The sequence below is a fragment of the Vidua macroura genome, chromosome 16, assembly GCF_024509145.1.
Source record: "Vidua macroura isolate BioBank_ID:100142 chromosome 16, ASM2450914v1, whole genome shotgun sequence".
NCBI lineage: Eukaryota > Metazoa > Chordata > Aves > Passeriformes > Viduidae > Vidua > Vidua macroura.
The window spans coordinates 9,472,341-9,486,771 of NC_071586.1; the positions used below are offsets into that span (position 1 = coordinate 9,472,341).

The window sequence follows — 14,431 nt, forward strand, 5'->3', positions numbered from 1 at the left end:
GGCCCCAACGGCGCCGCCCGCGGGAGCCGCCCGAGGCCGGGGGTCGAGCACGAGTCCCTGCGCTGCTGCCCGGCCGATTTGCAAGTGAGATGCGGAGAGCCCCGGCGGGGCTCGGGTGGCTTTGAATGTTTAATTGCGGCCGGGGCAGGGACTGGGTGTCGGAGGGAGTGGGTAGCCACAGCCGCTGAAATGTCCTGACTGCCGACCATCTAGGAACCCCTAGAAGGGCAAGAACCCCCATGTTCAGAAAATAAGTGATTCACTATTACTTTTTTCTTAATGCAGTTATTAACCCTTTCTATAGTATAGCAGCTATTTTATTCGAGTTCCCCTTGAAAGCAAGGGATTTGATAGCCTTGTTCTCTGATACACCTTCTAAAGTTATAAGGATCAGGCATCCCTCTTCCCTCCTGAAATCCTCATCTATCTCAACTCCAGCACTGCAAATGATAACAACTCAGTGTATTCTTAATTTATGTTTAGTTGCTGATACTTAGGAGCTGGAAATACCACTTCTCTCAGATGTTTGTCTTGGCAGTAAACTGGGGACTGTAAATTTTGGGTTGCTTTTGTCTTTATCTCTCTTAGGTAGGCTGCATTAAAGCCAGATTTTGCTGCTGTGACTAGATCTTGTCAACATGAAACTCCCTGAAATTGTCTGCATCCAGGAGTGCTATGGAGCAATTTTCACCATGTAGAAGGAATTTTTACTTGTATATGGTAGTGCTGGGCAGAATTTCATTGACACAAAACCAAAAATGAGTGAAGTAGCAACACCCTATCGCCAAATCTCTGACTGCAAAGAGAGCAAACATGCTGGCACGCTCAATAGAATCAGTATGAGAGCCGTGGTGACAGGAGGCGGTGGCTATTGTGGATACAAGCTGGGATGTGCTCTTGCCAACATAGGAGCTTCTGTTGTTCTGTGTGACATACACAAGCCTTTGTGGGCGATTCCCCATGGAGTGGTGTGGATCCAGGTATGATAAATAATATCTTCCCAACAGTCAAAGTTAGTTCATTTGCCTTTTCCATAATGTCTTCCTAGTTTTCACAGAATCCAAATACCTAATTGCTGATTATTTCAAATTTCAGTAACCTTTTTAACTGTGTGAACATCCCACATGAGTTTTGGTGAATGGATTTTAGTATATCTGAAATGAGGAAACCAGCGAAACCTATAATGCATGGAACAGTTTCACCCCTGACTCCTCAGGTTCCTGCCTTCATCTAGGCCTTAGTTTAACCACCTGTAGAATAAACACAGGACTATTGTGAACCTTAATGAATGTCTTTAAAGTTCTTTGGGTTCTATGGAAGAAAAGTATAATTATCAGCAAGTAGGGAGGAGTACCCAGTTTTGAGTCTCAAGATACGTGTACAGCAAGTACAGTTCTATATATGCATTCTGTAAATGGTTTCCCTCTGTGCTAACCCACGGTATGACAAATACTTAGCTTTGCTCTCATGTCCAAATATTTTTTCTTATGTATTACAGACAGATATCAGGGATTACAGTGCCATATTGGCAGTCTGTGAAGGGGCTGACTGTGTGTTTCACGTAGCTTCATATGGAATGTCAGGAACAGAGCAGGTGAGTCCACATAGTTTTGTTTTTTTTCTGTGTGACTGCCCACACGGAGGGTGAGAGACTTTGATGCTGTAACACTGCATGACAGATTTCATCTCTTCATATTGCCCTGGTCTTTTGATAAATTGCTCTGTGCAAACTGGAGTGCCACCTGCAAGCAGGCTGCTTGCAGTGATCTCCTCTCCATTAGAGGTTCCACCAGCAGCCTGGGAAGGTGTTTGAGATGGAAATGGCATTGAAAAGTTCTGAAATACTGTGAAGACAAAGTGAAGGACAAGGGAGGCTGGTTCCCTCCAAAATCCTGATTCTTCCCTAAACCTTCACATGGATCTCCTAGGTGTAAGGTCATTAGGAGGAATAAAACCTTAACTGAATTATAAATTATTTCATATATCTGAATTATAACAATATTTGAAGTCTTTAATTGTTCACTATTGGGTAAAAAGCTGTACAAATGCACTTGATGTAGGACTCTGAGTCACAATTTTATAATTAGAGTTACAAGCACACACACACACATCCACACACAAACACACCTCTTTCTTACTTTATTTAATAAGAGGAACTTCAGTAATTACCCTGTCTGGATAGAACAGCTCACTCGAAGCTGTTTGCCACTGAGCAATGCATAATTTGAATTGCTGTGTTTAGAGGCAACTGGTCACTAAAATGCTACTGAAACACAGATATTTAGCATACTGCTGCAAGGTATGTAATAACTGGACATATATTTTTAGAAGCACTACAATTTTCTTTGCTTCAAGCAGACTAGTCTGTAAAAATACAAGAAAAATACAGGTATAATTTAAAAATAATGATTAGTCTGAAACAGCAGTCTAAATGGCATTTTTAATAATCAAAGCACTAAATTATGTTTATTTGGGGACATTCATCCCCCTATTGAATTGAATATGTATTATTACTATAAAATGCACAATTTTTTTTCTTTTCCTAGTTGCATAAAAAAGAGATTGAAACTGTCAACATTAATGGAACAAGATTCATCCTTAATGGTATGTATCTAACTGTGCCATTGGGTGTTAGTACAGCATATCAAACATCAAATCCCATTTAGAGAAAGCCAGCTGGCCTTTTTGGCACACTCGGTCTGTCACCAAGTACTTTACACTGTTGGCAGAAAATGAGCAAACATGTCACGGGGCAGGGGGGGTTATGCTCAATTCTGCTACAAGGTGTGATATGAGAGCCAGCACTGTAGTTCAACTACTTCAGCTTTTCAACACCTTGTTTGACTGATGTCAGAATCTGTATCCATGTAAGGAGTTAACCAATTCCCTGTGTGTTTTGTAGCAGTTAACCTGCTTGCTAACAACTTGTGCACAGGCAGTGGGCAGCCCTTGAAGCAGAAAGACTTCTGTCCTGATGCCCAGCAGGCTGGAGGAGCTCTCCTGAGGCACAGTGCTGGCACCCAGCTTAGGATGTGCCAGCGAGTAAATCACTTGCTCCTACACTGCTATCTTCCCTTTAAATATGCTCTGCATTTCAACGCACCCAGTCACAGAATGGGAGGATTTTCTCTTTGAAGATTTGACACTTTCTTAAACTTTTTTCCCAAATAATTTTTCACTAAAGTAATTAATTATTCATTGCTGCAGCCTGCAAACAACAAAACATCCCTCGGCTGGTCTACACCAGCTCAGTGAATGTGGTGTTTGGAGGGCTTCCTATTGAAGATGGGGAGGAAGAATCTTTGCCGTATTTCCCAATTGACAAGGTATTTCATTGTATTGTATTCTCAAATTTCTCTGTTGACTTCCATGTTTCTGAAAAAGCCTGGAGTTTTTATGACAGTGTTTAGCCTGATGCAAGCATCCAGGCACAAGAAAGGCCAGGTGGGATGAGAGTTTGAGCAACCTGGTCTAGTGGGAGGTGACCGTGCTCATGGAAGAGGGGGTTGGAATGAGATGATCGCTGAAGTCCCCTTCAACCCAAACCATTCTGTCATTCTATGAAAGAAAAAAGAAAACGGTTTACACTCTTTGAAAATGCTATTTACAACGCTGGCACATCATTTTATATACATCAAAGTATATATTTCTTTGTTTTCCTATTATGGCCTTGATTTTGGAAAATAACTCCCACAATGCTGCATTAACATCAGGGATATTACACCTGGACATGAGGATTCTGTTATATGGCTTGGTGCCTCTTTAGCTATTTATTATCCACATGATTTTTCTGGTTTTCCCTTAGAGGATGACATATATTCAAGGTAGAGCTAATCTGGAAAAGCAGCCTATTTTTATATGGTTTTATTGCATTTAATTAAAAAAAAGAAAGTACTTCTGGCTGCTTTGCATACACAGATGTTTTTTGTGTCCCTCCTCTCTCCATCAAGTACTTCACAATCTTTCAAGAAATAGAGATGGAGATAAAATATGAATATTTTTAATAACATTTTAAATAACACTTTCTCTGGGACAGTGCCACATGGAAGTGAGCAGGATACTTCAGACTAAGTGTAATGACTTCAAAAGTTGGCTTTTGACTTTTCCATTACCTGAAGAAGAAATCCAGATTACAAAGTAGTGATCAATTACATTCCTGGCAGCATTCAAAGCATACATATATTTATTGCTTCTCAAATGTGCTGAAATTAATTAACCAGATTTGCATATACAGAAATGCTTCCTTACCCTAGAAATATTAATGTGTTTTATTCCAAACCGAATACCTCTCAACTTCTGTATTTTGAGGTATTTGTTGCCATCTGCTAAGTAAAAACTAGTGAAGAAGAGATGCCTCTCTGTCCCATCATTTCAGGAACAGATACAAATGTATTTGCTTTTTCTCTGTAGCTCGTTGACCACTATTCCAGAACCAAATCGATTGCAGAACAAATGGTACTAGCAGCTAATGGATCTTCACTAGAAGGTACTTTTGTCTGAGCATAAATTCATAATTTATGAATTCATAAATTCAGAATTTACTCCTCCTCTTCTTGTTCCTCCCCAAAGTCCTGTGTCCTGTATCAATCCTTAGTGGACAAGATTGTCCACCAGTTATGAAATTAAGTTACCAACCCCCTCTCATAAATTAAAGTATTTTCATTTTAAAATAATTTTTAATTGGTTCTAAGTTCCTACAATGCCTGTAAAAGGTTTTAGCATGGTAGCAGTAAGTTCAGTATGTCAATGAAAAATATTAAGACAGCTATAAATGAAACAAAAACAAGTGTTTAATGTCACTGTCTCATGCAACATAAGTAAAACACAAATGCTGATTAAATTGTTACATCCACACACCCCCTCAAGTTATATATTAAAATCTGAAGTAGGTACCTGAGCCTAGGGCCTGGAATTATTTATTAGTGCTTCCCAAAGTTTTCCATGTTGAGGAAGCCAGTTATACACTTGAATACTTAAGCTCACCTGTGAGATACTATAACTGCCAGTGCAAAACAAATTAATGTAAAGTGCAACATGATTCTATGTGACCAAGTGATACTGAGCTAAATTTAGCTGTGGACAACTTACAGCAAAGACTCTTCACTTGATACTTGCAAAGGGCTATAACAGATAGAAAGTCCTTGATGGGAGCTCCATCCCATCAAAATTATTTTGCTGAAAATAAGAAAAGGTTTTTTTTTTTTCCCCTTTATTTCCTTAGCAGCTCCTCACATCAAAGCCTCTCCTAATTACAGGACCAATAAACAGTTCTGCATTTGTCAATGAAATAGAGCCAAACATCCCATTTTGATTCTGTGCCATAGCAGGACTGAATATTTTATATGTTTACAAGTACTATTAAGAACAGTTATTAGCAGATGATGAAATAGCCAACTGATGTACATGGGAAGATTTGATTTTTATGATCCCACTGAAATTGTCAAGAGCTTCTACCTCATTCCAGTGAGAGCTGCACCTGCTGTTGAGGGAATCTTTCTGCTCTACCTTGTACTGCTAACAGGTCACTGCATCCCATCAGTAATTTTGTGGGGGATTAGTTGGTTTCATTCCACTATCCAGTGTATTTTTGAACAACCTGCTCACTTCAGTGAACTCATCACCACAACCAACACCTTGCTCTGGCACAGAGACAAGGGACTGATTAGAAAGAGATTTTTAAATATCTGGCATTTTCTAGGAACACAACTATGCTTGCAGGACTTCTCTGAATCTTTTCTTGCTATTTTGCATGCTCTGATTCTCCCATCTTATTATCTAACTCCTAATGCAGCACTTTTTGGTATATATTGTATTTTAAGGTAGCGAAATTAATTTAGAGTAAGTTCTGCTGCCTCAGCCTTTGGTTCATGCAAACAAAGATTCAGTGTAGTGAAGGTCTCTTAAGAATGATCTTCTCCCATGTTCTAGGAGGTGGAATACTCCATACATGTGTTCTTCGCCCACCAGGAATCTATGGTCCAGAAGAGCAGAGACACTTGCCAAGGCTAGCAGTATGTAACCTGAATTTTTTAACCAGCGGGGTTTTCTATGATATGGGTAAAAAAGCTGGAAAGAGCATCACTTATTTGTATTATAAATTGACTGATCTTATTGGGTAGCAATTCAACAATTCAATCGTCTGTTGAGGATATTATAACTTTTTTAACAAGCATTATATCTGTAAAGTGTAGATTTTAAAAGCCTTTTTTTTTTTAAATACAAACACATGAAAATCCAGCTTTATAATTTAGTGATTGCTGTAAGATTCAGGCCAATCCATGACATTTCAAATGTCTGTTTACATGCAACTTACACCAAATGGTTTTAAATATTAATGAAAAGAGATACAGCAAAATATCTTATTTCCAGTCTCAACTATTAACAGCTTTCTCTGTCCAATGAAGCAGGTTCCAGAGTTGGAAGCACCCTCTGGTACAACAGGTTATCAAATGGCAGCAGCTGAGGTGTTCACATTTTACTCTTTTTCACTTGCTTTTAAACTGCAGGGCCAACAGATGACGTTTAGAACATGATCCCTGTAGAATTCTGTGAGCCAGTTATTTTTAAAGAATTAGTGTAATATAAAGTTATACACAGTTTTCAGGAAATAATAGATTCAAGATGACCACATAACAGATATTTTTGGTTCGTGGCTGATGTAGGAAATTACATTGCAGTCAGCCAAATTATATGTTATCATCTTGTAAATAATTTTAAGAATGGAAAATATAATTTTAGTTAAATCTGATATTTTAGCCCCTTTAAAATATAATATTATAAAATTTCTATTTGATTTTGAGCTTTATTGTTTTGAGCCAATTTTAAGGCATTATGCAAATGTCATGCCTTGCAGTTTCTAAAATTTACCTGTTCAATGAAAACTGGGACACTTTCCTTCCAGCCAAAGTGTATCTTCCAGCTTTTCCTAGCCAAAGCTAGTTGTTAAATTTGATTCAATTTAGTGAATACTTTTGATCCACTCAGAATTGTAAATTACCTTTCCATACAGTATTTTACTTATCCCTAGAATAGACTTGTATTTTTTGTAAATTCAGGACATATTGCAATACACCTTTTGACATTTTCTCAGGAGCAGTTCCCTTGAATATTTTTAATTTATTCATGTATTTCATTTTTTTTAAAGTAGAGCTAAACCTACATTTAGCTGGACAAGAAAGTACACTTTACCTCATTCTAAAACCCATTTTGTTATGGTTTCATGTTTGTTTATATCTACAGAAGATTATTGAGAGAAGGCTACTTAGCTTCAAGTTTGGGGACCCTACTGTTAAAATGAACTGGATACATGTAGAGAATTTTGTACAAGCTCATATTCTAGCTGCTGAAGCTCTCACACCTGAAAAGAGCTACATAGCTGTAAGTACACAGTAAAATCACCAAAGATCACATTTGACAGTGGATCCTGCCACTGTATCCTGTGCTATAACAACCACTGCAGTAATTAGAGTTATTGTCCTTCAGCTTATGTTGTTGTCTGTGTTTTCACCTGATCAATGTGCTGTGAGCAATGTGGGATGGGGCACAGTGTTGGCTGTTGGTGTTGGTTAAGAGATGGAACATTCAGTTCTGTAAGAATGTCTCCATCTTTGCATTTTTAAAATACAATATTTGTAATTTCTTGAAGATGAGCAAAGAATGTTTGCTATGTTGGAAATGAAAGTGGAAGTTCAGGCAGATTCATCCTGTTCCCCTGTACAGGTCCAGATTTAATGTTCTGAACTGTGATGGTCAGTTCGTCCCATGCCATGTGCTAACAGAGGCACATTTCATTTGGGTTCATTGCTTTCAAAAACAGTCACAACTGTTATCCTCCTTGTAAGTATAGGTTTTTAATCACCTAGAAGCATTGTCTTGAGGGTATATTAGAAAGGGGTTCAAAGTAGATTAAACAATTTTTTTAAAAACCCTGAAAGCAAAAGGAAAGCAGGAATGCAGACCACGGCTACACAGGAGTCTTCAGGATTCCAGTGAGCCTTAATTAGACCCAGAGCCGAACGTGTCCCACCCTTTGATGGACACGTGCCAGCAGCACCAGTGAGATCCAGCACCAGCTCCAGTGGTGTCTCTGCACAGTCAGTACAGCCACTCTGAACAGGCACATCTGTAATAAACCATCTATCCCAAGGCATGTTAACCACACAAACCACCTGTTCACCAATTCTGTTGCACACAACAGTGCACCTGAGTGAAACACAAGCAGAGGGTTTGTGACTTGGGTGTGCACCCACTCATACTTGATATTGCTGTATTATTTTTAAGCTGTTCATAAGGGGTGAGATAAAGAAAAAGAAGTCAATACATATGCAGTATTATTTTTACTGACTTGTCTCTTCTCTACCTCTTTAACAGAGTGGCCAGGTGTATTTCATTCATGATGGTGAAAAATCCAACCTTTTTGAATGGCTAACTCCACTTGTACGTGCAATACTGATCTCCAAGTACATTAATTCCTTTAACTGTATGCAACTCCAGCTTTTGTGTGCAAGCTACATTTTGTATGTTTGCTTTGGGTGTGAGAGTTCCATGTGGAACTGAATGTGGGTTTAATTCCTGCTTGAATTTCAGTGTGATTAGCACTGTAACAAAGCCCACCCAAAACACTACATTAAAGCAACTGTCCTCTCTAAGACCAAAGGACCACCAGCACCCTGTCCTGAGCTGTACCTGTCTTCATTTATGGGGCATGCAGATGGGAATAAGGGACATTTTGGGTGGGCAAAAAATATAAATGTTCATTCTTTTCAAAATACCATGTTGTTGTTCATGATAGGCTCAAAATCATAAACATGTCATGATGTTAAATTAGGTATCAGCACACCATGAGATTTTAATTAATTATTGTAATTTCTTTCCTTCTTTTAAGACATAAAAATGACATAGTGTCTGTGGGTGACATTTAACTGGCATCTCCTTAAAAATAAAAAATAGTAAATACTAAGAACTAGGATGAATTTTTCTGTTTTAACAGTAAATATTTCTATAAATATCTTCTATATTGAAATTTTAAAACTTGTTTGAAGTTTCTGGGGTTTTTCATTGTTTTTTAAATCTTTTTCAGTTTGAAAGATTAGGTTGCAGTAAGCCATGGATACGTATTCCTACTTGCTTAGTCTATGCATCAGGTAATATATTTTATCAACATTTCTCTTTCCTGTTCATGCTACTCTCATTCCTAACTGTAATATAATATTGTTTTATTTTATTTCCCCACAATGCTCCTTTTCATGTATAAAATAATATGCTGTGTGCTCACCTAGTGTTCAGCAATGTAAAACTCACCTCTGTGCAGTATGTTGAAACCAGAATGATCTCTACTCAAGTCCCACTAAAACAGGTTTTATGTAGGACCTAACAGAGGTATAACCTTGTGGAGTTAATGATACAAAAGTTAAATGTAAAACTCCATGACTTTATGAAATATGCTGAAGAGTATCTGCTTTGCTGCACAGAGAAATGTCTTGCTCTCTCCAGAATCACTGGAGGGCAGCTCAGACAGAATCCAACTGAGTTCTCTGTTGCCATATTTTGTATGAAGCCTCATGACCTTTTCACTAGATCTGTGCCCAACTTTTTTTCCCTTTTCCAAATCCTTTTTCCACAAGCACAATAATTAAAGTTAAATCCAGCCCCTTGTGAGCAAGTAGTTAGATGGTGTTAGTAATGGAGCCCTGAGCTCTCAGGTCTGTGATTATCCTTTGTGAGCATTTACAGTGTGAGATATGTCACAATCACAATGGCAAAGCAATTCACTGTTCTTTCCTCAAGTCGAAATATTTTGTTATGCAGCCACATTAATGGAACACCTTCATGCCATTCTGAGACCAGTTGTTGACCTACCCCCACTGCTGACCAGAAATGAGGTAAAGTCTGTGTTTGTAAACTTTCCTTAATTCCCATGGGATCCACACATGTTAATCTGAGGGAGACTTTCAGTCAGTAGAAAGTAAAATCCATCCAGTGCTACTTCAGCCTCCAGGGCAAATACATGCATTGTGTACAGCTTAGGTAATATATTGTGCTTGGTTGCCATGATTTTTGAAAAGAGCTTATGCTTGCAATCTGGGAGAGGCTTCTTCAGCTCCCCTCTTCCAAGGGTCGGTGTCCTGTATGACTTGGCTGGGCCTTTAGGAACCTATGAGATGGCTTTGATCTGACTATTTCAGTACCTAAGCAAGAGAACACTTGCAGAACATTTTTTGTGGACATTTACAGATTCTACTTTGCATCTTTTAATGTCTCTTTGTGCTTTCATGAATCTCCTTTTTAGTGGACAATTTTAAAAATAATGTGTGCAATACTCATAGGACATTGATATAATGTTGTGGGGTTTTTTGTATTCTACATTTCCTTTAACTGTGTCTTTGCTGCTATTGACAGTGTGTTCCACCTTTGTATGTTGACTCTTTTGCCCTGCAGGTACAGAACATTTCTGTAACTCACACATTTCGAATAGACAAGGCACGGGCTCAGCTGGGGTACCGCCCACGGAAGTTTGACTTTGCTGACTCTGTGGACCACTACATTGAATCCAGGCCACAACCCTCAAATTATCAACTTTTCCTCAATATTTTGCTTACTTTAATTGTTACTTTAATTTTGGTTTTTCTTTCTTTAAAACTTGATAACCTTTCAGTTTTGCATTTTTTTAAAGGAAGACGACACTGACCTGCATAAACTGCACGGTCACAGTCTTGCTACCCAGATCATTCTAACTTCTACAATAGTTACTGGCTCAGTGCAACAAACAGGCAGCTACTTTTGAATTTACAAACAAAAACATAGCAGATGAGTGGCTGGACCTGAGAAATTAAAATACAGTAAACAATAATTGCCAAATCACTGAAACACAACCAGAGTCAAGATTGTTGCGTCTATTTCAAACCAAAACAACAACTTTCCAAATTGGTTGCTGAAGTAAATGAGAACCTGAAGAAAAAACAAGCGCTGCAGATAGCCTGCAGTGCTTCACCAGTGAAGAAAAATGGCTGAAATAAGAAGAAAGACAGACCACAGCTTCTGTCATGGCTCACTGCCTTGGGGAACAGAGGAACAAGTAAAGGCACAGACAGATTACTGCAAATAACACACACCAGGCCTACAGAGACTTCATATTGTGTGATTTCATGAATTACCTCTAGCATCACATCTGAGAGAAAATAAAAGTGTACTTGAAACATTGCTGAAGTCCATGCTGTGCTTCTGCACAATTTCCCAGAACTGCTCCCTGCCCTACCCCTGGTGCAGAGCTGTGGGTATGTGCTGGTAGGGTTTTTCACAGGTCAAAACCGGGTATTTTAGTTAAATTGGAAGTTACTAAGTAAGTTACATTAGTTAAGTGTATTTATGTCACAGTAGAGGATATCTGACACTATGGGTTGCACAGATCTTTGTACAGTTTCCTTCACCTCCTATAGTTAAGGGCAACAACTAACACAGTTGAGTTGCTCCTTAAGTTGCTTTAAGTTGAACTTAAAGCAGAAGTCTGTTTTGGCACCAAATTTCTGAAGTACAGCAGTTGTACTGAGCAAATCCCTGCAGCAGCTGAAGTGAACAATGTGGTTTTCACATTACTGTTCAGCTAAAATTGACCTAAAGCATGGTCAGGGACGCTCCAGCTCCTTCCCATCCACCACTCACGGTGGGAATTTATCAGAGAAATCTCCTTCCCATCTGCATCTTTCCAACCTGTAACATGGAGAGAGAACAACCAAGAGCAACATGCGAACAGTAGAGAGTTTGGGAAAGGACTAGGGATGACAGCTTGAGAAATCATGATCTGGAGGGGAGTAATCATGGATGGGTTTGAGAATTCTGGAGAGGGTGCGAACACTGGAGAGTCCAGGGCAGGCCACAAAACCCAGGTGCCAGGCCCATGGGTCGGAGTGCTGTAACCCAAAAGCAGCGTGGAAAGGCAGAACCCCTGAAAATTACGGTGTTTCTAGTTTATTCTTAAAGCAAGAAACTCACACAGTGGATAATCCCTTTTCTCTAGTTCATATCACAACTTTCTAGAATATTGGTTTTAACGACTGTGACCGACAACCCCCGAGCACCCACGGCCCCGCGGGGCGCCGTGCCCGGCCCGGGCAGTGCCGCTCGTACCGTGCCGGCCCCGGGCCGCCCCCACCGGCAGCTCCCGCTGTGCGGGTGGCGAAAAGGAGCCGCTCCGGAGGGAGCAAAACAACTTGGCAGCGGTGGGATTCGAACCCACGCCATCGAAATGACTGGAGCCTAAATCCAGCGCCTTAGACCACTCGGCCACGCTACCACCTGGCTACTAAGGCGCCCGCCAGGCCTCTTTGACGGGGGCAGCGCCGCCGTTTTTTCCTTCCATCCTGTGCACGTTGCCCATCTGTGATCGCGGCACCACACCGCCTGCAGCGCCCGCCGCGCCCCGTGAACGCCGCTTCTGCCGCCGGCCCCGGCCCCGCACTCTCCGTGCCCGCGCATGCGGCGGCGCCGCCGGGCCCGGCCCGGCGCAGTCCCCGTCCCCGCCCGGCAGGTGGCGCCGCCGCCCCGCGCCCGGCGCTCCTGCGCACGTGGCCCCGCGCTCAGCCGGACGAGCGGCCGCTGGCCAGGGCTCGCAGCGGGGCTCCGGCTCGCTCTCCCGGACTCGGCGGGACCTTGAGCCTCGGCCCCACCTTGAGCCTTGGCCCCTTCCTCCCCAGGGGCTTTGGGGCCATCGGGCTGCGCTTCGGGGCACTTTGTCCGCGGCAGGCCCAGGCCCGCACCTCGGCAAGGCGCTGCCGTGCGGTCTGAGCCCCACAGCAGCCGCGGCTGTGGTGGATCAGCTCCAGCTGGTCCTCGGGAGGGCTTTGCCCGTGCCGTGGCCACGCAGGGTAGAGGGCAGCCCCTGGCTGGTGCCTTCGCAGCCGCGATAGCGGGTGTGCACACAGCTCCCGGCCAGGAAGAGGGTCCGTCCTGCCCCGTATCAGGCACCCACCGCCTTCTCCGCCCGCTGCAGTTGCCTCTGGCCCACCAGAGCACACGTGCTACCCAAGAGCTGCCAGCTCGCTGCGAGGCCAGTGACCTTCCCAGGCAGCTGCTCACTTGGCATTGCAGTGTGTCCTCAGCTGAACCATTCCCACCCAACACGGGAGGCCCCACCGCCTTTACCTGGCTGGCAGCTGCCCGTGCACAGGTCGTTGTCCTGCCACGACGGCGCCTCTCTTACCTGCAGCTGGGCTCAGGGTGTGGGCAGGTGCTTTCCCCGTCCACCTCAATGAGAGAGCTGGCTTTGGCAACCAGAGCCAGATTCGGTCACTGGTGAGTAGAAAGATGAATTCTCATGTTCTGGGAGGCCTGCAGGAGAAATTTGTATAATTATTTTGTGGACAGAGCTAAAAATATCAAGACTAAATGCATGCAATTAAAACAATATGGAGAAATTATGTCCACCACTGCCCTCCTTCCCATAGAAAGTCATGCATTGGTGCTCCAGGAAGTTTTAGGTATGTGTGTTACATGCACCTCCCATATGACTGGAGGTGAGGCTTATGACCAACTTGATCTACCTTGTAAAACCAGATCGCCATAGGAGTATGAGGGCAAAAATTGTCAGGAAATTGATTTAAAGGCAGTTTTAAAATATGCAGATTTAAACGAATGTAGAATAAAATTGCTCTGAAAGTTAGTATCATATGTGGTGTCCTTTCCTTTTTCCTTTCAAAAACCACAGTTTCTTAGAACAATGATTTCTAAAGGAAACCTTGTTTAAAATGAGCTTACTGAAACTTTACAAGCTATAGTGCTCTTGGAAAAAAAAATACATTCAGTGCTGAACATACTCAATGGAAGAATAACATACTAGACCTGCAGGTCACTGATTCCCTAGGTTGCCATTTGAAATTTAATTTTTAGTATTTTCAAACAACAAAAAAAGTGAATCAAACTCTTTAAGTGTAAAGGATATAACACATAATGTATAAATAGAAAACTAAAACTAGAAGATACAGCATGTCTGGGCCAATGCCTGATTTCAGCATCTTTAGTTTTTCCATCATCACTGATTATTCTTTTAAGAAAATGTTACAGAGAACAGAAGCAAAGCTTCAGGCTTAAACCTGGGAATAAGTACACCCTTGCACCGGGGTCGCAGAGCTGGCTTATCTAAAAGCATGAGAGATGTGTAGCTTGACAAGGCATAACCTATGTTCCTAATAGAGCAGAACATTCTCCATGAGGATTTATGGCAGAAGGCAGCCGTGGGGTTCCTTTTAGTCCAAAATAATGCCAAGTATTTTGTGTTCAGAGAAGGGCAACAGAGCTGGTGAAGGGTCTAGAGGGTAGATCCTATGGGGAGCAACTGAGGGAGCTGGGGGTGTTCAGAGAAAAGGAGGCTCTCTGCAACTCCCTGAAAGGAGTTTGTGGCAACATGGGGACCAGTCTCTCCTCCCAAGTAACAAGACAA

General features: G+C 41.7%; 1 protein-coding gene and 1 non-coding gene across 2 annotated transcripts; one reads left to right on the forward strand and one right to left on the reverse strand.

Annotated features, from left to right (window-relative positions):
- On the forward strand, positions 1-11,199 carry LOC128815273 (putative short-chain dehydrogenase/reductase family 42E member 2). Its single transcript, XM_053991844.1, has 12 exons — positions 1-84; positions 589-980; positions 1,499-1,594; positions 2,547-2,604; positions 3,208-3,326; positions 4,411-4,486; positions 5,929-6,011; positions 7,240-7,377; positions 8,371-8,436; positions 9,080-9,143; positions 9,808-9,881; positions 10,438-11,199. Exons 2-12 carry the CDS (start codon positions 759-761, stop codon positions 10,684-10,686), a joined length of 1,245 nt encoding a protein of 414 aa, XP_053847819.1. The 5' UTR covers positions 1-84; positions 589-758; the 3' UTR covers positions 10,687-11,199.
- Positions 11,200-12,207: 1,008 nt separating this feature from the next.
- On the reverse strand, positions 12,208-12,289 carry TRNAL-UAG (transfer RNA leucine (anticodon UAG)). Its single transcript has one exon. It is a non-coding gene; the product is annotated as a tRNA-Leu (tRNA).
- Positions 12,290-14,431: the final 2,142 nt, after the last annotated feature.

Excerpts from the sequence above, each read along its gene's own strand:
- LOC128815273 (XM_053991844.1), top strand. The coding sequence starts at position 759 with ATGAGTGAAGTAGCAACACCCTATCGCCAAATCTCTGACTGCAAAGAG. Across the intron at positions 3,327-4,410 it reads CGTATTTCCCAATTGACAAG|CTCGTTGACCACTATTCCAG; the intron begins GTATTTCATTGT and ends TTTTCTCTGTAG. Across the intron at positions 9,882-10,437 it reads CACTGCTGACCAGAAATGAG|GTACAGAACATTTCTGTAAC; the intron begins GTAAAGTCTGTG and ends TTTGCCCTGCAG.